Source organism: Chenopodium album, chromosome 10 (genome assembly GCF_948465745.1).
Source record: "Chenopodium album chromosome 10, dcCheAlbu1.1, whole genome shotgun sequence".
NCBI classification, from domain to species: domain Eukaryota; kingdom Viridiplantae; phylum Streptophyta; class Magnoliopsida; order Caryophyllales; family Amaranthaceae; genus Chenopodium; species Chenopodium album.
In genome coordinates this window covers 45,521,444-45,547,780 of record NC_137843.1, presented here as the reverse complement: position 1 = coordinate 45,547,780, position 26,337 = coordinate 45,521,444, and the positions used below count along the sequence as shown (strand labels likewise).

General features: G+C 35.0%; 3 protein-coding genes across 4 annotated transcripts; 1 reads left to right on the top strand and 2 right to left on the bottom strand.

Annotated features, from left to right (window-relative positions):
• Positions 1-739: 739 nt before the first annotated feature.
• LOC145565258 (uncharacterized) lies at positions 740-1,171 on the bottom strand. The gene has a single exon (XM_081625321.1). It carries the CDS (start codon positions 1,169-1,171, stop codon positions 740-742), a length of 432 nt encoding a protein of 143 aa, XP_081481447.1.
• Positions 1,032-10,503, top strand: LOC145563975 (uncharacterized). The gene is made up of 2 exons (XM_081624352.1): positions 1,032-1,912; positions 9,371-10,503. Exons 1-2 carry the CDS (start codon positions 1,439-1,441, stop codon positions 10,274-10,276), a joined length of 1,380 nt encoding a protein of 459 aa, XP_081480478.1. The 5' UTR covers positions 1,032-1,438; the 3' UTR covers positions 10,277-10,503.
• A 1,384-nt stretch (positions 10,504-11,887) lies between these two features.
• On the bottom strand, positions 11,888-25,731 carry LOC145562470 (histone-lysine N-methyltransferase, H3 lysine-9 specific SUVH4-like). 2 transcript variants are annotated; one of them, XM_081622765.1, is made up of 17 exons: positions 25,314-25,731; positions 25,028-25,051; positions 24,590-24,994; positions 24,385-24,429; positions 24,234-24,293; positions 21,922-21,976; positions 21,713-21,822; positions 21,133-21,309; positions 20,375-20,473; positions 19,551-19,649; positions 15,126-15,175; positions 14,940-15,028; positions 13,896-14,055; positions 13,673-13,778; positions 13,406-13,588; positions 12,556-12,792; positions 11,888-12,303 (listed from the first exon to the last, which is right to left on the bottom strand). In XM_081622765.1, exons 2-17 carry the CDS (start codon positions 25,040-25,042, stop codon positions 12,190-12,192), a joined length of 2,004 nt encoding a protein of 667 aa, XP_081478891.1. In that variant the 5' UTR covers positions 25,043-25,051; positions 25,314-25,731; the 3' UTR covers positions 11,888-12,189. The 2 variants fall into 2 exon arrangements, with proteins under 2 accessions (XP_081478891.1, XP_081478890.1); XM_081622764.1 differs by having other exon boundaries at positions 24,590-25,051.
• Between the last annotated feature and the right edge of the window lie 606 nt (positions 25,732-26,337).

Genomic DNA, 26,337 nt, shown 5'->3' with positions numbered 1-26,337 from the left:
CACACCCAATAGAATCCTTTTCCCGTTTATCACCTCACTCACATTTTTATCTCCCTCCCCACTAGGCTGCTCAGTCATCTTCCCCTCACTCAAACCAACACCCATCCCAACACTACTACCTCTACCCTACACATCACAGCCCTGCCCACCTACACTCCTCCCATCCGTCCCCTCGACATCATTCAAATCCCCATCGGCATGATTATTCCTACTACTAACCTCAGCATTGGTCAAACCCCCACTACCACCCAACAAATGAACAGGATTATTAATCCCCTCGATTAAAAAATTATATTTCTCCCCACCCTTCTCTACTACATCATTCCCCTCATGGAGTAAAGATTCACTCTGATGTTCTCAGAAACAGGGGTTCGGGTCACAAAAAGTTTCTTTCTCGCTGTAAGTACTTCGTCCAGTTCCTCTTTCTCCTTCATACGGCCCTTTCTAGGGGAAGCTTTCAGCCATCTTCCCCATCCAAGCTTCTCTTTTTTACTCTCTTCGGACAACATAACACAATCCCGCTCAGAATGTCCTATAACACCATACGCATAGCAGAAAAAAGGTAACCTCTCATATGCAAACTCCATTAAGACAATATTTCCACATTTGTCACGGACTCGTTGAATCCGGCGCAATGGTTTTGTGACATTCAGCATTACCTTTACTCTGCGTGTACAATCAAGGCCAAGAGGATCGTCTTCAATTTCGACAACCTCACCCATATTAGATACCAACTCCTTCACATCAGAATCAGAGCGGCAATTGAGGGGCAAGTGTTTAATTCTAATCCAAACGGGGAATGGAATAAGGGAATCTTCTCCGGCTGTTTAGTGCCATCAACCTCCTTCAGAACAAGTAACATATTATCAAAGCACCATGGACAACCTTGCAAAACCTTCTCCTTATCCCTCCAGTTGAAAAATTGAAAAGCATATAAGTTAGGGCTAAGCACCCTAATAATTAATTTGTCCGACAACACCCACACCTTCGTCATGGTAGATTTGAAGGCATCCACATTATACAGTCTATCAGTTACAATTCGCCCAATAAGCATAAGGTCAAATTTTTCGTTCGCAATCGAAGAATCAACAGCACCCAAGTCAACGATTCCTCCTTCTTCGTCATCAGCAATTCGCAATTGAGCACATCTGGAAGCAATCTCATCCGCCATCCTTACAACGCCGTCGCAAGAAAAACTAAAAAAACATCGTCCACGGCGGTAGAAAGACCCTAAGCAAAGTAGAGAGTATCAGCCCTCTCTTTTGAGGGAGTTTTCAGATTATATATTTACTAAATATTTTTAAATAACTAAATCATTTTTTCATACTTCGTATTAGATCAAACAGTATTCCGTACTCCAATTAGAAGCTCTCTGCAAACAAACCCCAGTTATTCTGCGAAAAAAAAAAAACCAAATAAGCGTCAAATTATTCCAACAATGGAGGACAGTTTCAGAGTTCGTGTTGACAAAACATTTGGTTCTCTCTCCTCTTCTTCTTCTTCTCCTTCTTCATCTTCCCCAACCCTAACTTCCTCTCTTTGGTGTCTCACTGACGATGAAATTCAAACCCGTCAATGGCCTCCACAATCCGACGCTTCCATCCCCACCCAAGAACACCACGAAAACGCCGCTGTTAACTACGCTTTTCTTCCCACCAACGTCGATAAATTCTTCTTCGCGGCAAAGGATAAATCAGTTTCATCTCACCAAAACCCTAGCTCCAATTTTAACCCTAATGATTTGGGTTGTGGTAAGGAGCTCAAAGAGGATCTTACCGAGCTCGATAACAATGGCGGCGAGGGTTCTAGCGAGGTCATATCGTTGAATCAGTGTAATGAGGATGTGGGTGGTGATGATGATGAATTGGATGTTAGGAATTCTATTGGAAAGGATTGTACTCTTGATTTTGAGGTTTTTTCTCTCTCCTTTTCTCATGTGATTGTGTTGCTGTTGCTTCAACTACTTGATATGATTGATATTGGTTCTACAATGTATGATATGATCGATATGATGACTGCTCTGTTTCAATACATAGTCATTAATGTTCTTCGTTAATCGTATAGTTTATATTGGTAATTAGTTAATACTATAGTTTATATTGGTAATTAGTTAATGCTATATTTTATATTGGTAAATAGTTAATCGTATAGTTTATATTGGTAAATAGTTAATCGTATAGTTTATAATTTTATATTGGTAATTAGTTAATCGTATAGTTTATATTGGTAATTAGTTAATCGTTTAGTTTCTATTGAATAGCTGTTGTAAATGTTCTCAATTACAAGCATGTATTGTGGACTTTCAAAATTTTAATAAGATCCCCAATCTAAAGTAGTTGTTTTTCTTCTGCTATCAGTATATATAGAGTTTTATCAGTGGTTTTTGAAATCAGAATCGATGTGAAGACATATAGGTGTTATGCTCTTAGATACCAGCTAGTTGTTTTTTGTTTGATGTAAGGATGCTTTTTTATGTTTGTGAATGAATAGATTCTTTCATTTTAAATATATGACCAAGAATTGTATTGGATTCTATATTGTCCTGAGAATGCAATGGCAGCCGTAATAAGGAGGTCCATTATCAGTATACGCATTTGGAGTTTTGTCATATAGAAAATGAATGTACACATAACACATCATACTCAAGGAACTAGGCTAACGGTCCATGTTAGGTTTCGTTATTTTTGGGTTTTCATACTATTGGCAAGATAGGTATCTTTACGTCTGTATTGAACATTGCTGATCTCTGTATCAATTGAGAAATATTGAATTTTTATTTGGGAATGAGAGCGTTATCATTTATATCTAAGATTGCTAAAGGTTATTGTGGATATTGGTCATTTTTCACAGCTTAATTTGAGGATAATGAGATAAGCCTTAAAGTCAATAATTATTTTAGTTTAGAATTCTGTGGAAAGTTTAGCTTGGTTAATATTGCAGCTACATGGCTATGTACTTGTGTGGTGCTCCCTTTGCACTTAATATGTATTTTTCCTTACATTTAGTTTCCAGCATTTGATTTCCTTTGTTTATTACAATACTTATGTTGTACTTGTTTCGTTGGGTTTCATGTGCCTTGATGGTGTTTTAATCTGCTGAGATTGATTATATGTGCAATAGTTTACCTAGTTTCATCTTTATGAGTTTTTTTTTTTTTTTAACCCTTCTATCATTAAAAGCAAAGTTTACTCATTTATGTTGCTACATAGTACATAGTATTAGTTTTCACTTGTAAATGATTTGCTTGTTATAATTTGTAAACTAGTTATTAGTGCCCCAAGTTACTGCATTAATTCTATGATTGAAATCCTTATTTATATTTAGTTTTGGTAAAATAACATATAATATGGTGATAGCTTAGTGGCTACACTTTAGCTTTTAAACTTAAGGTTGTCGGTTCAAAGACTCGATTAATGGAGGAGGGCGCCATGTGGCATGTAGGCTGGTTTAGAAACGTCTTTTAATATATAGTATAGATTCTAATATGCATTCATCAATTTAATTAAAGCTCTAAGTAGTAACAAAAAAAACAAAGTTAAAAAAAAAAATAAAAAAAAAAAAAAAAGAAGATGATGACCCCTCTTATAAATTGATGATGTACTGAACTTTAGTATTTTTCGTGACATGTTAAAAAAAAAAAAAAAGTTGTGTAATTTATCAAGATCAGGTAAATAAGTAATCTGTATTTTTCCCAACAAAAAACCAAAAATACGAAGCCACAAAAAGTGGTTTCCATTGTTTTCAGCTCTGAAATATTATGATTTCAATTTGTTTAACTAATTTTTTTTTTTAATGACATATATATCGTGTCTAAAAAAATAAAAATTAAAAAAACGTGATACCAAACGAGCGCTAAGAGTAGATTTTCACAAATATGATAGGTTGCGATTACATAGATTTTAATTAGAGATGTGTTCAATTATAACCATTAAGGCAATACTCATTGGCTAAACCATACTCCCTCCGCTACAGAATACAAAGCATGTATTGTTTTTTGGGTAAACTAAAATACAAAGCCTATTTCTATTTAAAGGTAGCATTTTTTCGATAATATTACCTTCATTTTGATGAGTTGTTATCTTTTTTTTTTCTTCTTTTTTTTTTTTTTTTTTTTTTTTTACTAATGATGGCTTTTGACATCAATCCCAACACTTTCTCTTTCCCTCTCTTCAATAATTCCCAAGTTCATTTTATTTCTCTCTTTAACCTCACATGCACATATGTATTCTTAATCATTAATTTTAAAAAATCTGCAATCTCCTTATTTCTCATGAAAGAAACCCAAATAGGCTTTGTATTGGGTGACGGAGGGAGTAGTAAAAAAAAAAAACCTTCGTAAAGAGCCTAACTAGCTCTAAATAAAACCTCAAAGTGATATCCATATATACATTCAAAACTTATGTCGAGCCAAGGAAAACAAATAAATTGGGAATATGTTCATGTAGGTTCAAAGCGTCAAATGTTACAAGGTGCCAAGGCCAACAAGATCAAAACAAGTATATCCTTATTTATATTTTGGTTAAGAAGCAAGAAAACATGCTTTAATCTCGGGGTAAAATTCAAATCTATTAAGATATATATTAATATAGTATATGTATCTTAACAAAATGGACAAAACTAAATAAATGTATAGAGTAATGCAAATAAGAGTCAAAAATAGAAGAACACCAAATTAAACTTGAATCACAAAATATCAGGAAAATACAAGCTTATCTGTGACATTTTTGTAAATAAATCAATATTTTTTTAATAAATGCAGGCATACACATTACACACTCAATCATATTGATAAAGTATATGAGTAATCATAGACTTCAGATCACACCCTCAATCTGTAGATCTATTTTAAGTATGCCCAAATAAAACATTAAATATATTTTAATAGTTTTTAATTTTACTCCGATATTAAAGCAAGTCTCTTTGCTTCTTGACCAAAATATAAATAAGGATATACTTGTCCATAGATGTTCAAATAAGTTAAATAAAGTTTAGACAAATAAATTATAATAGAACACCAAATAAAACTTAGATCACAAAATATCGGTTAACAGATTTAAATTTTACCCCAAAATTAAAGCAACTTTTTTTGCTTCTTAACCAAAATATGATATACTTGTCCATATATGTTCAAATAAGTTAAATAAAGTTTGGACAAATAATTAAAATAAATTTAAACCTAAAACTTATAAATATTTTTTCAAATATTATTAAGATAAATATAGTATATTTATCTTACACAATGACTCTATTCAATTTTTGATACAAAATATTTTCATTGATTTAACCTGACCGTTCACATCATTTGATGCAAATGATGAACTTCAAATGATGATAACCTTGTATTTTCCCAATATTTTTTCATCTAAGTTTTATTTGGTGTTCTTCTATTTTTTTACTTATTTAATATCAGGGTAAAATATTTTGTATCAAGAGTCAAATAGATTTGGGAAAGAGCATACATATAGTCATAACCCCTAGATCATCATATTCATCAAATAGTGTGAATAGTCGGTACATTTAACGTTCTTATAGTGATAGCCCTTAGGTCATCATTTGCATTAGAAAATATTTCGTATTAAAAATTGAATAAATTCGGGGAAGGGTAGACTTATAGTGATAGCCCTTAGGTCATCATTTGCATTAAATGGTGTGTAAAGTCATTGCATTTAATGTTGTCTCAATGAAAATATTTTGTATAAGCAAAACATAAATAAGCTTATCTTAAATATTTGATATACCAAAATATACATTCATTTAACCCAAGTATATTTTCATTGAGACAACAACATTTAATGCACGACTTTTTCACACTGGTTGATGCAACTGATGACCTAGTTCATACCATTGATTCAAATGATGATAAACTTGTATTTTCTAATGTTTTGTTATCTAAGTTTTACTTAGTGTTCTTCTATTTTTTACTCTAATTTAATCTCAAGGGAAAATATTTTGAATCAAAAATCGAATAGATACGGGGATGGGCATACCTATAGTCATAGCCCCAAGATCATCATTTTCATCGGATGGTGTGAATAGTTGGTGCATTTAACTTTCATGTCTCAATGAAAATATTTTGTATCTAAAATCGAATAAATTCGGGGAAGGACATACCTATAGTCATAGCCCTTAGGTCATCATTCGCATCAAATGGCGTGGATAGTTCGTGCATTTAATGTTGTCTCAATGGATAATATTTTGTATAAAAAAAAATATAAATTAACTCATCTTAAATATTTGATATACCAATATATATTCTCTGTTAACCTAAGTATATTTCCATTGAGACAACAATATTAAATGCACCAACTTTTTCACACTATTTGATGTAAATGATGACCTAGTGGTTATGACTATAGGTCTGCCTTCCATTGAGATAACAACACTAATTGCACTTATTGTTCACACCATATGAAGCAAATGACATGTTATTGATAACCTTCAAATGATGATATACTTGTATTTTCCCGATATTTTGTGATCTAAGTTTTATTTGGTGGTTTTCTATTTTTGACTTTTATTTGCATTACTCCGTGCATTTATTTAGTTTTTGTCCATTTTGTTAAGGTGCATATACTATAATTAAACATTTCTTAATAGATTTGAATTTTACCCCGATGATTGAGTGTGTTTGTCTAAACATTATTTGAACATATTTTGTTCAAATCATTTTTAATTAACTTAATTTAGACATACATACTCAATCGTACTAATAAAGTATATAAGTAATTCTATTCAAAAAAAAAAAAAAAAAAAAGGTATATAAGTAATTAGTCATAGACTTTAACTATCAGATCACACCCTCAATGTGTAAATCTATTTTAAGTGTGTATAAAATTACTTATATACTAAAATTCAATAAGATTTTTTGAATGCATTTGACTTTTATTTGATTCGATTATATTTGTTGAATGCATTTGACCTTCATTTGATTCAACTAACTTTTTTTGAATCTGTTTGACTTCATTAGTCACTGCATTTGATGTAGTTGTCTCAATGAAAATATTATGTATCAAAAGTTGAATCAAATGAAAATATTTTCATTGAAACTACAACATTAAATACATTGACTAATGAAAGTCAAATAGATTCAAACAAATCTAATTGAATCAAATGAAAGGCAAATTCATTCAACAAACCTAATTAAATTAAATCAAACTCTAGATGCATTCAACAAAACAAGTATATACTAAATCAAAGTCAAATGCATATGATAAACTGGAACTTCCTCCAAAATATCCCTAATTAATCAACAATAAAAGCTTGCAACAAAAATTAACAATTGAATACAAACTTTTTTAAAAAAAAAAAAAAAATCCATCCAAATTGCCTTTCTTGACGATTGATATTGGTGACTGCTCTGTTTTGATATATATTCAGAAATATTTGTTGTTGTGGTACTATTTATTGGTAATCAGATAATCGTATAGTTAATATGAATAGCTGTCTCAAATCTTCTCAATATTAATTATATTCTGTTGACTTTCAAAATTTTAGTAAGGTCTCCAATTTAAATTAGTTGTTTTTCTTCTGCTTTCAGAATAGAGCTTTATTAGTGGTTTTTGAAATTCAAAAAGACATAGGTTGATATGCTCGTAGATACCAGCTAGTTGCTTTATGTTCGATTTAAGGTTGCTTTTGTGTTTTTGAATGAATAGATAGTCTATAAAGTTATTCCATTTTTATTATATGACCAAGAACTGTATTGGATTCTATATTGTCTAGAGAATGCAATGGCAGTCGTACTGAGAATAGAACAGGCCATAAATGGCTGTTATATTCTGATGAGTTATAACTGATTATATATTTGAAGGAGGTCCATTACCAGTATAAGCATTTGGTGTTTTGTCTTATAGAAAATGAATGTACACATAACACATCATACTCAAGGAACTAGGCTAACGATCCATGTTAGGTTTTGTTATTTTTGGGTTTTGATACTATTGGCAAGATATATCTTTAGGTCTGTATTGAACATTGCTGATCTATGTATTAAGTGAGAAATATTGTATTTTTATTTGTGGAATGAGAACTCTATCATGTATATCTAAAGTGCTAAAGGTTATTGTGGATATTGGTCATTTTTTTCAGCTTAATTTGAGGAGAATGAGATAAGCCTTAAAGTCAATAATGCCTTCAGTTTAGAATTTCTGTGGAAAGTTTAGCTTGGTTAATATTGCCGCTACATGGCTATGTACTTGTGTGGTGCTTGCTTTACACTTAATATGTATTTCTGCTTACATTTAGTTTCCAGCGTTTAATTTCCTTTGTTTATTACTTTACTTAGGTTGTACTTGTTTCTATGGGTTTCAAGTGACTTGATGGTGTTTTAAGCTGCTGAGATTGATTATGTGTGCAATAGTTTTCCTAGTTTCATTTTGATGAGTTATTTTTTTCCCCTTTTATCATTAAAAGAAAGTTCTCTCTTTTCTGTTGCTACCTACATATTATACATAGTATTAGTTTTCTCCTGTAAATGATTTGCTTGTTATAATTTGTAAGTATGTAGTAATGTTATTTTGGAAATGATAAACAACCTGTGTTACTCAAACTTTGCTAGAAGTGTCAGACACAGGTTTGTGTACCTGTCCAAGTGTCAAACTTGACGATCTTATAAAGTTATAATATTGTTGCATGATCATGGTCCAAATCATGTGTCATTAAGTGTCTTACCCGTGTCTCAAATCTCAATGTTGATTATACATGGATTCTTGAATTAACATGGAGAGTTGGAGTTACTTAGGAATCACCGGAGTAATTGAGTAATTGACGAGCTTTGCATATTGCTATATTTTCTAAATGACCTTGCACACGTCAATTAAATGCACCCTGTTTGCTTTAGAAGTGTCGTGAATAGTCCACCAAAATAATTGTGTATGTCCTGAGTTATGGTCATGGACAATTTTAGTGGGCTGGCCAAAGTTTGACATTGTTACATTGATGTTTGGCAATTGGTTTATTTTATTTTTTTACTCATTTGGTAGTGTAATGTGCAAGAATGTAAATGTGTTCATTTACGTGCTTCTCTCATGGCAGCTGATTAAAATGTTTCATGATTGTAGCTTATGTTCTGTAAAGTAATGTATTAAAGTTTCACTATGTTAGTGATTTGATAATGTATAGGAGTGCTCTTTTTAACTTTTTCTTTCTTTATTTTTTTAAGGCAATATAGTTTTGAAGATTCTATGTCGTACACTAGTCTGCTTCATTTGTGTCTACTGTGAACCAAATTTCCCCTTTCTTCTGCAAGTACCAAATTTCCCCTTTCTTCTGCAATTTTCATAGTTTTATGTAATATGGTCTTTATTGATAAATTTTGCGTGTGTGTGTCTGTGTGGTCTGAGATCTTATCTTTGAATTATTTTGTTTCCAGGCTGAAGAGGACGAATACGACAAAGTGGCTGTTGGAAGTGAAAATGTTGGTCAACGACTATACATGTCTGATGTGAATGATTATACATCAAATATTAATTCCTATAATGAGCTCCCTGAAACATTAAAGGAGGCCCCCAGAGACCCACGTGCAAATCACATGGCTGCAAAGCTCAGGCTTAAAGAAGATGCGGAAACTGCAAAAAGTTTCAATTCATTGCATGTTTCTGATCAAATGGAGGATGATGTTTCTGGTGCCCAGAATAATGTTCCTGAAGATGAAAACATTCCCAAGTCAATCTTGAAGCGAAAAGATGATCAGATGGATTCAAAGGCTGGAAAACGAGTGCGGTTTGAGCCCATCTGCAAAAGAGATGATCACAGTGCATCTGAAGATAGTGATAAAATTGTCATGTCAGAAGGTTCTGGTGTAGATTACCCTTTGTTTAAAGAATCGTCTTCACAGCTGCATGATTCTTCCTTGGTACCATATTATGTACGCCATCCTTTGAGATATACCCATTATACATTTGATTCATCAGATGATATGAATGAAGAATGTAATCGTCAAGCCTACACGGACTTCCTTAATATGGTGAGGAAGTCCAAGTCAGAACCTGAAGAAGCTCCTGCTGATCTTACAAAACCTGTAATATTTAACCCAAAGAAAAAAGATGGTGATGCTTCTCTCAATACTGGCAAAAAGGCTGATCATGCAATGGGGGAACCAGTGCAGAAGAAAAGCGTCCCTCTAATTATTAGTGCAGAGGACACAGAAGATAATGAAGCTGCTGAAATGGAGGTAGATGAGCAAGAAACTCCAGTCTTGAAGGTTGGTAATGGAAAAAGAGCAGCTCGTAAATATCGCTCCAAAATTATTGAGGAATCTAATGAGCATGATAGTTAATGTATGGCTAGAAAAAACTGCATGATGGGTTATGTAACTAGTTTAGCTTTAAACATTACACATCTCAGGAATAGAATATTCAAATGTGTTATTGTCCTGTATATTATAAGCCTAGAATTAGTGCTTCTGATGTACTCTGCTAGTAAAAAAGATCCATGATTCCCTTTACTCTCAAGAGTGTCATAATATTACATTCCGTACCAAGTGTAACTTTCAACATCTTAGTATATTGAATATCTTATAAGCCCTAGCCTACTTTCGTAATTTCATACCCAAGGATGGTCCTTTGTGATGAAGAGAATGCACTCCTACAATATTTTAATCGCCTGACTAATTAAGTCGGAGCTAGAGCTATGTGAGGAAATTGGAGCAGGAAATTACCAGATTATTACAATATTTTAATACTCTGTATCATAAGAACTTTTGTAAATTAACAAGTAGGTGATTTACTTCCCGAAAAAAAATTACCTAACTAGTCAAAAAGTACAAAAAAATGTTTTCAAAAAATGACAACAATAGTGAAACTGTTTAAAACTTTACCAATAGAAATAGGTAAATAAGTAAAGAAGTAGAAATGGAGAGTAAATTGTGTAGTAGAATTATATTTTTCACTGCATCAGTTCACAAATGTGAACTTGCCCTTTTATAGGCAAAGTTTTACAATATTAAAACTAGCATTATTGTATTAGGTTACATTGCATTAACCAGTTAAAGACTATATGCATGTGAACTTCAATCAACTTTGTACTTTTCTCAATAGAAACACAATTAAAAGGCTTAATTGTTCTATGTTACTTACTCTTATATTGTGGGTAAGGATCAAGGATTCAAGGAAGAGAACTTGGATTTGTTCTACGTCAGAATTGTACCCAAAGCCTAAATTTGAATAATGATGGACTAAGACTACACACAAGATGTCTCTATGGTGATCAAATAAAATCTGATAAAAAAGTAGGCGAAAAAAAAAAAAAAAAGGGGGGGGGACCACTCTTTTATTGTGGTCTACATTGTGTCACATAGGATAGCCGATAGCTTAAGGTGATCAAATCAAATTTGATCATCGAGAATTTTCAATACAACAATAACAACAAAAGCTTCCAACATTCAATGAGGATTGTGGGGTTTTAAGGATACAAACTAGCTTGTTCGCCCTCTATTAAGGGGAGCTAATGTATGGCTTTTAAGCAATTGTCATGCAATGTTTGAGACTGAGCTTGGCAATATCCTAGACAATAAAATGGGTATATCTACATGGGTAAACAGCATTTGAGAGTTTACGTATGTCTGTTACAAGTTTTCAAAAGGCCCTGCTAGGAAATTGATGTTTACCTGATGAATTATTTACAACTATGTCTTTAATAAACCCACATCATAGCCAAAAGAACAATGGCAGCTGATTTTTTACCTTTACATATTCTTATTGTGGCTAACATATATATGCAGAGTTTTATTTTTTATATTATTTCCGCGCTTCTCGGAAAATGCAACTCCATGAGAAACAAATGTCAAATGTACAGTTACCTTTATATATCTGAACTCTGAAGAGGTGGGAAAATAGACTACTGAATCTACAAGTAGTGAATGAATATAGCAAGAGGAAACACCAACTGCTGAAAGCAAAAAATTTTGACCATCGCCTTTAACTACATTTTTTTCTAATATCAGTTCTAATATATTGTATCTTACAAAAAATTGGCCCCTATACTCTTCTATTTTTAAGCAGCACAACCTCAGACTGTATTTCATATCTATAAACTCGAGGCTGGATTCGAGCCCTCAGTTTTCTCATAAGAGCAAAAAGAATACACCTAACTGTTAGCATTCTATACAGCATTCTATCACATTCACAAATTCAAACACTGTCCAGCAGTAACAGACTGACAAAAAACTGGTTGCTGAAGCCAATTAGCAGCTTAAAAAAGTCGCTTGCGACAACCCTCAGCACCACAATAGCAAGCCATCTGCTTTACCTTCCCATCAGGGCCAATGACACTGTCGAGCGCATAGCCATAGTCATATGTAAGCTCCTATCAAGAAACAACAATTGTCAGTTAATACAACAGCTTTAAAATGGCAAACAAGTACCCACAATGACTGAAAAATCTGAATTAATATAACCAACACTAAAACTTCACGAGTTTGAGCAGCTTCACAAACATATACTTCCTCTATTCTTTAAAAAAAAGCATTTGACTTTCATGCTTCGCAACACACGACTTTGAGCATTAGTAACTCTAATTATCTACTAATAAAAATTGTTAAAAGTAGAAACCAATTACTTGTAGAGGTGGTATGTTGTCAGCAGCAAAGAGCATCACCCTAGCCAATTTGATGTCATGATGCGAACTCAACACACATTGTACAAAGAGGTTTGGTTCGCAACTATGATTGATAAACCTGGCTAGATTTCCTGTGACACCAGCATCAATGCAGAACTCCACCATACTATCAACAACCTTCTCCTCAGGTTTCTCATGAGCACTTTCAGCGGGGATAGACACGTCTCGCAATCTCATCTGATGACAAACATTATAACAATGAGGAGTATTCAGCTTTAACCAGCAATCACACCTAATACTGTATACAGGTTTGGTCAGGTACAGTGACAGACAGACATCAAACAGGTATCAGTGAAAAGAAGAAAGGAGTTCAACACAACTGTCCACTATGCTAATTATCCATATAAAAATATTATCAGTACATGTAGAGCTACAAATGGGTGCAAGTGTGCAACCACATTTTCAAAAAAAGAAAAGAAAAATAATCATCTGGTGTCTTGATCATTTGACAAGGAAAGATGAGACTTCAATACAGAATTCATTGCGACTTTTGTGAGATTTTAAATATCTTAAATACTTGAACAATCTAAATCCTCAAAGCGTAATGTCATTCATCCACCCAGAAAAGGCCAGGAAATACTCATAAATTTAGGTAAGCAGGCAATCTGACAAACAAATGTGGTCTTTCTGCAGTGCCACCAGTAGGCAGCCTACTTTAATACCCCAAAGTTCATACAATCCACTTTCATCCACTCTTCCATGGATGGTATTAATGACATGAGGAAAGTGAACAAGTTTAGGGTGAGACAATTAAATTAAACCTCAAAAGATAAAACACATCCTCTAATACCTGTCTCCCATCAAGTCCCTTCATGGTTTGAAGGCAATCTATGTCGAAGATGAAATTGTTTTCCAAAACACTGTCACCCTCATCCGATCTCTTCAGAATTCCGGTATATTCACATATTGGGGCACCAGCTGGTATGTAGTCCCACGACCTCACACCCCAACCCTTCTTTGGCGTACGGAAAACCTACGTAGAATAAAACCAACGTTATACCATATCAGAAAAGTAATTTAGTAAATATATAAATTTTAATTGGAAAAACATTAGCACCTCAAAGCGGTATCTCAAGCCTTTCTGGGAAACACGGTTGATGCAAGAAGGACCGCAGCCACACTTTGGGCCACACTCAAACACAACAGCCTTTGCTTCAATGAGCCTAAAAGAAAACAAGCATCATGTAAGAAATGAGCAGAAGTGTAAACAAGCTCATTTATAACTAAATGAAGAGTTTCAAAAGCTTTCAAACACTACTATCTTTTGAATATTGTTTTACCTGCCACCATCCCTATGAACATATGGGAAGTCTGAACCATTAAGCCGAGCACAAGCACATATATTAGGATTGGTGCAACCATCGATGCAATCACATCCACGAGTAGGGGCAGGAATTTTAACATTGTCCGCAACTTGGATAGATTTGAAGTATTTGAAACCTAAAATGTGCCATCTCAATCAAATAGAAGGAAATCGAGCACACAATAAACTGCATACTAAATAGCCATAGCATCTCACAGATTAATTGACAATGATAACATAGAATAACAGAATCCTTCTCAATTACATAATTAAAGACACAAATGCTTAAAATTTCAAACAAGGGGTCATTCTAACTGACATCTTTCAATCTAAGTAACAGGATTTTAGAAGCCAATGAGTTCTTGTAGAATTTAAGGCCTGACATCCTAAGGCCTTTATTTTAAGATAGTTTTTTATATGACATGCAACTACTTTCAAAGCTTATTAATGACAAAATGAACAAATAACAGGGGGTGAAAAGGAGTAACAAAAAGGGAGATGTGGGAGAGGGAGTCAGAAAAATGAAAGAAGAGGGAAAGAAAATAAGAGAGCAGGGGAGAGAGGGAGGGGTGTAAGACAAGAATGGATTCCCAAAGTAGCGGGTTCAAATCCATTCTCATTATATCTCATGATTTTGTTCCCAAAAATCAACACCAACTTAAAATCCATTTCCCTTCAAAAAAAAAAAAAAAAAAAAAAAAAAAAAAGAGAGAGAGAAAACTAAAAGATTCATTTCCATATGGAATGTGATCATAATCAACCAAATCTTTTATTCCTAAATTTCTATTCAATATTAGGAACAAGACAGGTCCGATGTCATTAATCACAAAATCTGACCAAGTTATATCCAACTTCATATACTGAACCTAGGTCAATATATTTTCATATCATTAAATTACCCTTATAATAGCATAAAATTAACTCACCAAAAATAAACTTGGCTAGCCATTCATTATAAACCACAGCTAAAGAACAAAAGTCAAAAAACAGCAAACAAACATGAACGAGTAGGCAAACTCACCAGTAGGTGGTACAGGAGGATCATCAACTAAATTTGTTGCAGGAATAGGAATATTCTCCTGACCTCCAGAAATATCCTCACAAACCAACCTAAATTAAACAAGAAAATCAGCATTAACACCATGAAATATAGTCAATATTACCTACAGAAATAGATTAGCATACACTAAGAAACTGTAACACGTACCCTCGAACTTCAGAAACAGAATCAGGAATACGTCCTCGGATAAATTGAACCTGTCACAATAGTTTAAGCAATATAAGAAACAGCATTGAGAAGCATCCACTTGAAAGATTTCAGTTATTATAATAAAATAAATAATTAGGGGTTGGCAAGCGAGAAGCAATAAACTAAGCCAAAGATTCCACGGGATTCAGCTACACAGGAGCTCCAACATTACCAAAATTGAGCAGAAAACAATAAACAGGAGGATAAAAGAGCACTAAAAGCACAGAATAACACTATCAAAAAAGGATATCAACTAAAGAGTTTTTCAATCAACTATATGCTCGTACTATCTGAAGCCCATACCAGAAACTAGGCTTTAAATATATTTCTTTAATGCTTCTACTTATGAAATATAACCCATTAGGTTAACACAGGCTTAAGTGTATACAAAAATAAAACAGAAACGGAGGAATTATGAATGATAACTGTTAGGGAGAGAAGTGTCACAAATAGATTTGGAACACTGAAACTGTTCTACCATATATCAATCAATCAATCAATCAATCAAAGCCTTAATCCCAAAAGTGGGGTCGGCTAACATGAACCAAATTTGATTATTCCGTGTAGTCATCAACATAAATCTTTCTCCTCCATCCCTTACGATCCAAAACTTCATCCTCACGTAAATCCATGCACTTCATATCCTTCCTCACTCCTTCCAACCAAGTCATCTTTGGTCTCCCTCTTCCTCGTTTAATCCCTCCATGGTCCCACTCTTCCACTCTTCGCACCGGTGCACCCTCGGGTCTCCGTCTTACATGTCCAAACCAACGCAGACGATTTTCCCTTAATTTATCTACAATGCCCGCCACACCTACTTTCTTGCGAATAACCTCATTTCTGATTCTATCTCTTAAAGTGTTTCCACACATCCACCTTAACATGCGCATTTCCGTAACCTCCATCTTTTTAATATGCTCTTTCTTAGAAGCCCAACATTCTGTACCATAGAGCAACACTGGTCTTATGGCAGTCCTGTAGAATTTTCCCTTCAACTTTAAGGGAATGCTGCGGTCGCATAGCACTCCCGTGGCCGCTCTCCATTTAAGCCACCCTGACTTAATCCTGTGGGTCACGTCTTGATCAATGTCACCATTCTTCTGGATGATCGACCCTAGGTACTTAAAACATTCACTCATGGTCAAATCCTTTCCATCCAAACTCACCACTTCATTGCTTGTCCCCCTCTGAGTGCCAAAACGACATACCAAATATTCAGTCTTACTCCGACTTAGCTTAAACCCTCTAGATTCCAACCTTTGCCTCCATTGCTCCAACTTGACATTAACCCCATCCTTAGTCTCATCCACCAAAACGATATCATCTGCGAACAGCATACACCATGGAACCTCATCTTGAATTGGTCTAGTTAATTCGTCTAGAACCGTTGCAAAAAGAAAAGGGCTTAATGCAGACCCTTGATGCAATCCGATTGTAATAGGGAAATCTTTTGTCAACCCTCCGCATGTCCTCACATTTGTTGACACATCCCGATACATATCCTTAACTAGGTCTACATACCTTCGTGGGATACCTTTCTTCAACATTGCCCACCAAAGTATCTCTCTTGGCACCTTGTCATATGCCTTCTCTAAATCAATAAAGACCATATGAAGATCTTTCTTCTTTACCCTATAAAACTCCATCATTTGTCTTATCAAATGGATTGCGTCCATAGTAGATCTCCCAGGCATAAAACCAAATTGGTTATCTGAAATGCTTGTGCATGCCCTCAACCTTTGTTCAATCACCCTTTCCCACAACTTCATAGTATGGCTCATAAGCTTAATTCCTCGATAGTTAGAACAATCTTGAGCGTCTCCTTTGTTTTTATAAACCGGGACCAAGGTGCTCTTCCTCCAATCTTGTGGGATCCTTGTAGCCGTCCATATCTTGTTGAAAAGGTTTGTTAACCAATCAATACCAATCTTACCCAAACACCTCCACACCTCTATCGGTACCCCATCAGGGCCAACCGCCTTCTTAGGTTTCATCTTCCTCAGTGCAATCTCCACCTCTACTCTCCTAATCCTTCGCACATACTCCATGTTGATTTCTTCATCACTCATAGAGGTATCTCCTATCACAACTCCATTACTTCCATTAAATAATTCATCGAAGTACCCCTTCCACCTGTCCTTGATGCCCTCCTCTTGCACTAGGACCATTTGGTTCTTATCTTTGACACACTTCACCATGCCAATATCCTTCCTTGCCTCTTGTCTTCTCTTTGCCATCTTATAAATGATCCTTTCTCCCTCCTTGGAATCAAGCTTTTCATAAACCTCCTGATATGCCTTTTCTTTTGCTTGGCGAACAGCTGCCTTTGCCTTACTCTTAGCCTCCTTATACGCTGCAAAGGTTTCATCACTCCTACATTTTCCTAAGGCTTGATAGCATTCCCTTTTTTGCTTAATTACTGCTTTCACCTCTTCATTCCACCACGAAGTATCTCTCTGTACCGAAGTTCTTCCCCTTACTTCCCCTAAGACCTCTTTGGCCACTCTTAGGAAACAGTTCTTCATTCGTAACCAGGTCATGTCCGGATCCACCTCTCCATCCCAATCCGCTTCTTCAATTACCTTTTCTGTAAAAACCTTAGCTTTTGCATCCCTTAGGGTCCACCATCTTATCCTTGGTTCTTCTTGTCTAACTTTTTTCTTCGCCTTCTCTTTCAGACGAATAGTCATTACCAATAGCCGGTGTTGGGTGACCACACTCTCCCCTGGGATAACCTTACAGTTTATGCAACTTTGTCTATCTATGCTCCTTGTGAGCAGGAAGTCTATTTGAGTTGCATTTGCTCCATTCCGAAAAGTTATCAAGTGTGAATCCCTCTTCTTAAACCAAGTATTAGCCAAAATTAAATCATATGATTGGGCAAAATCCATAATAGCTTCACCACCGGCGTCCCTCTGCCCATACCCAAAGCCTCCATGGACACTCTCATAGCCATCTCGGCTCGCCCCAACGTGCCCATTTAGATCCCCTCCAATATATAACTTCTCTGAGTGGTGGACACCCTGCACCACCTCGTCTAGGTCCTCCCAAAATTGTCGTTTCTCTTCTGCATCTAAACCCACTTGGGGAGCATAAGCACTGATAACATTCACAATCTCCTTGCCACATAGCAACTTCAGCCTTATCAACCTATCGTTCTTCCGATAGACCTCGATCACCTCTTTTGCCAACCTCTCATCGAGAACCACACCAACTCCGTTCCTAGCTCCACCATTCCTTGTTCTGTGGCTCGTTTCTTGCCCAACATACCATACCTTATACCCCAAAACCAAGCCTCGAGCTCCTTCTCCTGTCCATCTTGTCTCTTGGAGGCACATGATGTTCACGCGTCGTCTTTTCATTACTTCTACCAATTCTGCTGATTTTCCCGTAAGAGACCCCACATTCCAAGAACCAATCCGCAAACTAAATTCTTTTCTCCCACGCTCCCTCCTGATCCCAACTCCAAGTCCTTGATTATTTGACACCACAATTGGGCAATATGGCGCGTCGCTTCTGGGCGACGACCTAGCAACCCTTACATACTTATCACTGCACCCGGGTCTGGGAAGTGCAGCGCGTCGCTCAGTAGGGAACGCCCCAATGGCACGCCCTTGCTCATTTGACACCACACTCGGGCAATGTGGCGCGTCGCTTCTGGGCGACGACCTAGCAACCCTTGCATACTTATCACTACACCCGGGTCTAGGAAGTGCAGCGCGTCGCTGAGTAGGGAACGCCCCCACGAAAGTATCTGTTTGGCTCATGTCATGGGATGTGACGAAGTTTTATACTGGCTGTCACTGGCCTACCGTAACCCTCCTCCTTTATCCAGGCTTGGGACTGGCAGCGGGAAACCCACTGGTATGCATACATTAAAAAGATGTGCTCAAGATAAATTAAACAAAGATGCAGATCATGTAATAGCAGAACACCAAGTTGAGGCATTTCTTTTTTAAAAAAAAATTTGAAGATATTGCACCCAAAATAAATAGTCAAGGTATGAGGTCTCATTGTAAGATCCTAATCAAGAACAAAGCACAGTTGAATTGCACCTGAGCAATCCAGATACGTGTTTTTCCCACAAATTCTACAGCTGGAGAAAAAGCAATTTATTCTGTAAGGACAAAGATTTATGCTAAACTTCAACATCAATTCTTGAGTTCATGCAGATCATGAGTTCATGACCATTACTGGTTCCCAAACACATCTCAAAATATATTACAAGTCTAAAGCAACAATGAAGACAAATAATGAGGACTTCCACAAGTCAGAAATTCAGCCTATCAATAAATAAATTAAGAGAAAGAAAGAGAACATCATGCCCACATCAACAATCTTGTTAGCAATTTAACATACAAAAATTTGAGAGAAAGCAGAAACCTGGGTGGTAGTCAACTCAGGCTGGCCTTCAAGCCGCTTCAAGCGAAACTTATAAACAGTATAACCAGAGATGCCTTTCTCTGCCCAATAATTCACAACCTGCCCAAAACATTAGTCATTTATATTAAACGCGATGTAGCACAAAAAGAAAGAGGTTTGCAGGATACCACATGAAACATGTATATCTCCACAGCAAAAATTACTTATTGAAACATTAAACTATCGCGCATTGTTTCATCATTTGCAAGTCACCAAAAACCATTCTTGCATGAACCACGATACAAGATTATAACAACATAATAATGTGACTGATTGAATACTGTTCCAATTGAAACATAGGACATCACAAGATAAACTGCATTTATAAAAAGTACTCCCTAGTCCCTACAGTATAGTGTCTGCATTCTTTTTAGGTGTCCTAGAATGTTGTGCCTATTTCTAATAATTCTATTTTCAATTTACATGTAGTATTACCGTAATACACCTATATTTACCTTTCCTATATAAATTACCCCTATATTTCCCTAAATTTTCACGCCACTATCTACTTTTATTATAATTTCCATATAAACTATCTACACACTAAAAGCTTCATCAAATTTACTTTTTTGTACCTTTTCCCATGAAATATACTCTTACGTCTTACTTTAAAAAAATTTACACTCTATACAACCCTTATTCTGGTGGAAAATGATAAACGAGTACTATATTATGGGACAGAGAGAGTCTTACATAATGGAAAAGAAGTTGAGGCAACTTCTTTTATTGTAATGTCCCCCCAAATACCAACCCTCACTGAAATTACTAGACTAACAGATAATTACCTGATACAAACCATCATAAGTGTACACTTTTCCAACATAACTGCTTTTAGAAGAGTGGCCACGAACAACTCGCACAGGCAGTCCCTGCTCCATACTATTCTGCAAATAAACAATTATATACATTGTCAACGATACAATTTATTAGAAAATTTATACAGCAAAAACAAAGCCTTAGTTTCAAATGATTTAAGGTTGGCTAAAATGAATCATCTTAAGGAACCATTCGTGAAAAGTGAAACACATTAGGTAAATAAATAGGTTACTGAAAGAATTATACACAAACGAAAATAAATTAATTTAAAATATAATATGCACATTACTAAATAAAGCCTAATTTGAAACTTTAAAAGATAAAAGTAGCAGGAATAGGCAATAAATAAACACAGAGGCAATTTTAGTAAGAAATGCCATCGAAAGTATCTATGTTTCAGTTGAGATCAGAAAAGATATACTTCACTAAAAATTCACAAGAGTAGTAAGCAGCGGAAACTATTCGGCAATTCCAGATAAAATTCAATATAATTTTAGATTAAAAAAAAAGGAAAAAAAAAACAGCAGCAAAGATATCCTGATAGTCATGATGTAACTATTTATACTCATTCTATTTCTAATCACTGAATGATAACTTCCTGCAATTACAACCTCTATACATTTCAAAATCTACTCAAATCAGATATGCATACATGAACAATTCATTTACAGAGAGAAGCTAACAAACATATTCAAAAAAGTTCAATCTAGTATCTGCTTTAGCAAACCTTCAGTGCTAGATTGCCGCGCAACATTTTCTGATCTTTATTCTGCTTCTTATCACCTAGTAGATTGTTTCCACCTTGACCTGTGTAGACAATATCCTCTGAATTGTCTAAATCATCCTCATATTGGCCTGAAAGGACGATAGCAACAGCAATAGGAAAGGTATATCTGCTATATTCCTGCAAAATAACAAAAATAGAATTTCAGAAAACAGAACCATTAATAAATTCAGCATCACACTATCTCAAGAAAGAGTACAAAGACTAAAGATGATATGAGCATGTAAGGACCTTTCACAACTTAAGTAAAATACATTATCACAAAATCCCAAGTATTCATATTATAAAAGCACACTGAAGGTATGAAAGTCTAATCTCACAGAAAAGAATGTAAAGTTCTAAAGGACCAAACAACTAAGCATCTCAACTCTCAAGATGCAATTGAGAAAAACAAAATATCAACTAGTAATACTAAAGTACACTAGGAGCATATGAAAAAAGTATTACTAATCATTTTTACCCTAACAAAACAAAATTCATCAGTCAAAGGACAGCGGGTTGATGAAATGACAAAATGCATTACCCCATTGCAATATGAGACGCCCATATAATCAATTCCATTAAGCCAGTGACTGTGGAAACCTACTGCAACCATTTCTGCCCGTGAAAAGAACTGGTGGCCAACATCAACACCTGCATCCATGAAACAGCAAAGGCATAAATACTACGGAGTACTTTTCATCAGTGAGACTATGTTCATTTGTTCTAGAATTTAGAGTGTACTACACCTACCAGGAATAGCCCCAAACTGCTTGATGGGATACAACACTTTACCAGTATCTGACATCTGCCACATTCCATGAGCAAGGATCAAGTAAGACTTGGTTTCCAACATAAACAATTCACATGCAAAATACAATGAGAGCAAAAGGAATTACATTTACTACACCATAAAATAATATTCCCAGATAAAACAGAGAAATAAAACTCCATAATATCACAGGCACCCATAAATTTTGTAATGGATATGCACAAATGCACAATCAGACAAAAAATTTAAATCTTTTAAAGCATCACCAGTGAGGAACGCACATCGAGACATACAGAAAAGAGTGGCAGTTGTTTTAAAATGCTAGTTGTAATGCTAATGATTTACTTTACCAAGCACCAAACTTGGAACATGTGATGAAGAGTAGCACAGTAAAAATTATATTGATAGTTTGGAAGATCATTTAGAACTCTTAATTCTAGTAGCAGGTTTGAGACAAACTGTTTTCAATAGAGGAAGTAGAAAATATTTCTCACAAACTTTATGTTCTCCACAATCTTCAGTATACCTATTTTGAAACAGTGGCATATCCAGAATCTAAGTTCAGAATATGCACAATTATGAAAACAATAACCCAAAACCGCCTTCATTATCCTGTACTCCGTATTTATTCTACATAACTACTACCTTATCAGGTAGTATTTCTACATTTGGATCATTAAATGGAAAGCCAATTATTGCTCATAATTATTTCTTTAAAAGTTGATCTACAAACATAGACGTAGAAACACGTTGAAGAATGAAATAGCAATGATTGGAAAAAAATCTAACAATATCATAAATAAGGAAATAAGTAAAGGGAAAGAAGGAGTTGAAGATGGGTTAACTAGATTCGAACTCAAGATTACGATTACAAAAACCCACCAAAGGCACCAATCACTCTAAAGACACTCATTTATCAGCAAGCTGCACTCACTTATCTACGCACATTTCCCTTCAACTTGATTTTATATAAGCAACCAGGGTATGTAAGTGCATAGCCTTGGTGTTGACTGAATCCATTATTGTTTCAAAATGGACATGTATTACTATACAGGATAAGTAGCCATTTTGGGTAGCATGATAACATCAACTATATTTTCTATTTAAATGAGTAAATACAAAGCTTTTTTCTTATTAAAGTTCTCACATACCCAAGATATTAATTTAAAACTACACATAATTGCTAAACCACAAGGAAGCCTTTCAATGCTAAAATCAGCATCGGCAGCAAAATGACAGCTATAAAAATGTTATTTCTCTATAACCCCTATAAAGCCCCAAAATCTGAACAATATACAAACAAGCAGAAACATTGACACACCTTCCTTTTACTTTATCATTAATATATAATAGCTAGAGAAAGAAATATAGTACTTGTTTTAGTCATGAATAGATTACACAACATCAGGTAATTAAAAAAGGCAACTGTGCTGTTAAGAGAAGATAAAAGAAATATTGAGGTAACATAACAACTTTGTCTTTAGCAGCAGTTGTAGAATGATACTTGGAGCAAAAAAAAAAATGAAAATTTTAAACAAAAAGGTACAGTGATTGAACAAAAGAAAACAATTTATCAAATAAGTGAATACATTAGTATACACAGGGAACATATTATGGCTGAATCAACATATATTTGATAGAGAAACACTTAACATAATTGATTAAAGACATTCTGTGATATAGTGTCTCTTCAAGTTCTTCGTCCATGATGTAATATTGTAGACATAAAAATCTTGGCCAAAGTTATCCTACAATTTTTTTTATAACTCCCTTTGTTCCAAAGTAAATGCCACAATTTTACTTTTGCACAATTTAGATACACCACTTTGACCTCCGTTTGTGCTTTAGATAAAGACTAAATATAATCATGTGGATACTTTTTAGAATTAATAATTTTTTATAATTAAAAATATTATTGGAGTAATTGGACAATGTATATTATAGGTCAACATTACACGTTGAAAATTGTGCTGATTGAATTGAGGCATTTATTTCTGAACGGAGGGAGTAATACTGATACTAACTTGGTTCATCTTCCTTTTTCTTTGTTGTAAAATCTGAAAACAACTATGTCTAATCTATCATGAATGCATTGAAATTCTGCATTAATGGTTCTAGCACCCCTCACCATATAATTAGCATGTACAGGCAGCAATTGCAAATACAATCTTTGCTATTACAATGTGCATACTAGCATGTGCAGAACAAACCAAGTTACCCTAGAATACCAGACTTGAAAAATGTCCACATAAATTACAATGCCAATACCACACAAAAATCAAGCACATCTTACCTTGGTAATTGCCTTAAGATCTGGACGTTTATGAGGTACTCTTTTGTCCACTAAACCCTTCTAAGAACCCAAAAAAACCATCAAAATCAGAAACATATGTTACAAATTATAATGAAAAAATGAAAATCAAACGTGAAGAAATAACATCAACCTTCTTCTTTTCTGCTTCAAACAGCTTGCATCTATTCTCCTCTTCCTAACATAAATCATAAACAACAATAATCACATACTTAACATGTTAAAACAGTAGCACAATTCTTATTCTTCTTGTGCTTGAACGCCTTAATCCCATAAGTGGGGTCGGAAAACAGTACTACAATTCAAAAAACAATACTTAAACATAAAAACACACGCACCTGAATAAGATGCAGGTAATAGTTGTTGAATATTCTAAGAGTTTCCTTAACTTTGTAGTGATCACTCTTCTCCACTTCCACCCCATTACCATCCTTTTGAACCTCCTCTAATTTCAACCCCAAATCCATCAACCCATTCCCGGGATCAGTACCGTGACCAATCATACCCCTCATGATCTCCATCTCTGTTCCCTCATTCTCCCTTATCACTGCCGGCACCTTCGCCGACTTCCGACCACCACTACTCCGCTGATTCTTCCTCTTCTTCTTCGGACTCACTTCCTCAATTTTCGCCAAAAATTTTTCATTATACGACACTCGCTTTCCACGTGTCCTGTCACTTTTCCTCCTCCCTTCATCCACCTTCTTCTCTTCCTCCTCCACCTTCTTCTCTATCATCTCCACCTTATTCTCTATCACCTCCACATATTTCTCTACCTCCATTTCCGCCATTAGAGTAACCTGTAATCAACACCAATTCCAATCAAATTTGAAAAAATATCAATATCATCACAAAATCATCAAAAACTCGCAGTATATGATCCGATTACACAACAATTTCCAGCAACGTCAGTAACAATACCACAAAATTCATGCAAAATGCAGTCATCTAAACAACAATAAAATCACAAAATGAAAAGAAAAAAAAAATCAAAAACTGAAGAACAACATCAGCATCAAACATTCATGAACAGAAAAAAATAAAATTGAAACGGATTCTTACAAATTGTTGTAATAGCAGGAAAAATGATGAGAAGCTTACAAAAAAAATAAGAAATGATTTAGGGTTTGACGAAAATCGGAGAAAGTTAGGGGGAAAAAAAAAAAAGAGGAGAGAGAAAGGTAGGCGAAGAAGCAGAGGAAGAAAGAGAGAGAGTGTGTATGGAAAAGAGTGAAGTAAAGAGAGAGAAGTTGAAGAGGCGCGGAATTTTGAAGGAATTGCGAAAATTTGGCAAAACTGAATATGTCTGAAAAATTGCGCCTTCTTTCTATTTTCTCTCTCTTAATTATGGTTTCTCTCTCTAAAAAATGTTAAAATAATGGTTTTTATTTGATGGATTGATTTTGTTGGTGATGTAGTGAAGTGGGGAAGGGAAGGTGGAAGAGTGCAGGTGGCAGAAACTGTGTATTTGTTTTTCTCTCTCTAAATATTTTGTTTTTATTTTTAAAGGATTTTGTCTTTATTATTACTGGTAGTGTAGGAAGAGGAGAGAGAGTGAGGAGGTTATTTTATTACAGGGATCGAGGAGAAAGTGGGGTCGGATGGATGGATGCTGCTTGGTGTAAAAGCTGCGTTTTTTGAAAATTTCATTTTTTGGGGTTTTCTACTCCAGTTTCCACCCACTTCTTTTCATTTTTTCTTGGTTTACATTTTTTTTAATGTAATATTCTCTTAGTAACTTAAACTGCTATTTGTCGCTCCCATTTTACCAGGTAACGCTCCCTTTTTGATTTGAATGGACCACTATGCCCTTTATGCAATTTGGCTTATAAAAAGGACCTTGTTCCCCATTTGGACACAATGCATGAAACGGTCCCCTTACTTCACAACATTGTTGTCCCGAGCTTCCCAAAATTGGTCCCCACGACCTTGCAACCAAATCAGTCCCCACGACCACCTAAATTTTCTATTTTCAAAAAACGTTAAATTTGCCGACGGGTCTTGGGTCATGGACGGCGAGTGGAACATACGTACGCCGGAGAATGCGTCGAAACATTCTGTAAGTTGTTTTTTTTTCGGTAATTAG

Bases quoted from the DNA above. Each gene is read 5' to 3' on its own strand.
- LOC145565258 (XM_081625321.1), bottom strand. From the start codon at position 1,171: ATGGCGGATGAGATTGCTTCCAGATGTGCTCAATTGCGAATTGCTGAT.
- LOC145563975 (XM_081624352.1), top strand. From the start codon at position 1,439: ATGGAGGACAGTTTCAGAGTTCGTGTTGACAAAACATTTGGTTCTCTC. The intron at 1,913-9,370 runs GTTTTTTCTCTC...TTTTGTTTCCAG, and splicing joins ATTGTACTCTTGATTTTGAG to GCTGAAGAGGACGAATACGA.
- LOC145562470 (XM_081622764.1), bottom strand. From the start codon at position 25,042: ATGGCGGAAATGGAGGTAGAGAAATATGTGGAGGTGATAGAGAATAAG. The intron at 19,650-20,374 runs GTAATTATCTGT...TGTTTTGGGCAG, and splicing joins CTTATGATGGTTTGTATCAG to GTTGTGAATTATTGGGCAGA. The intron at 12,793-13,405 runs GTATTAGAGGAT...GTTTGTCATCAG, and splicing joins AGGGACTTGATGGGAGACAG to ATGAGATTGCGAGACGTGTC.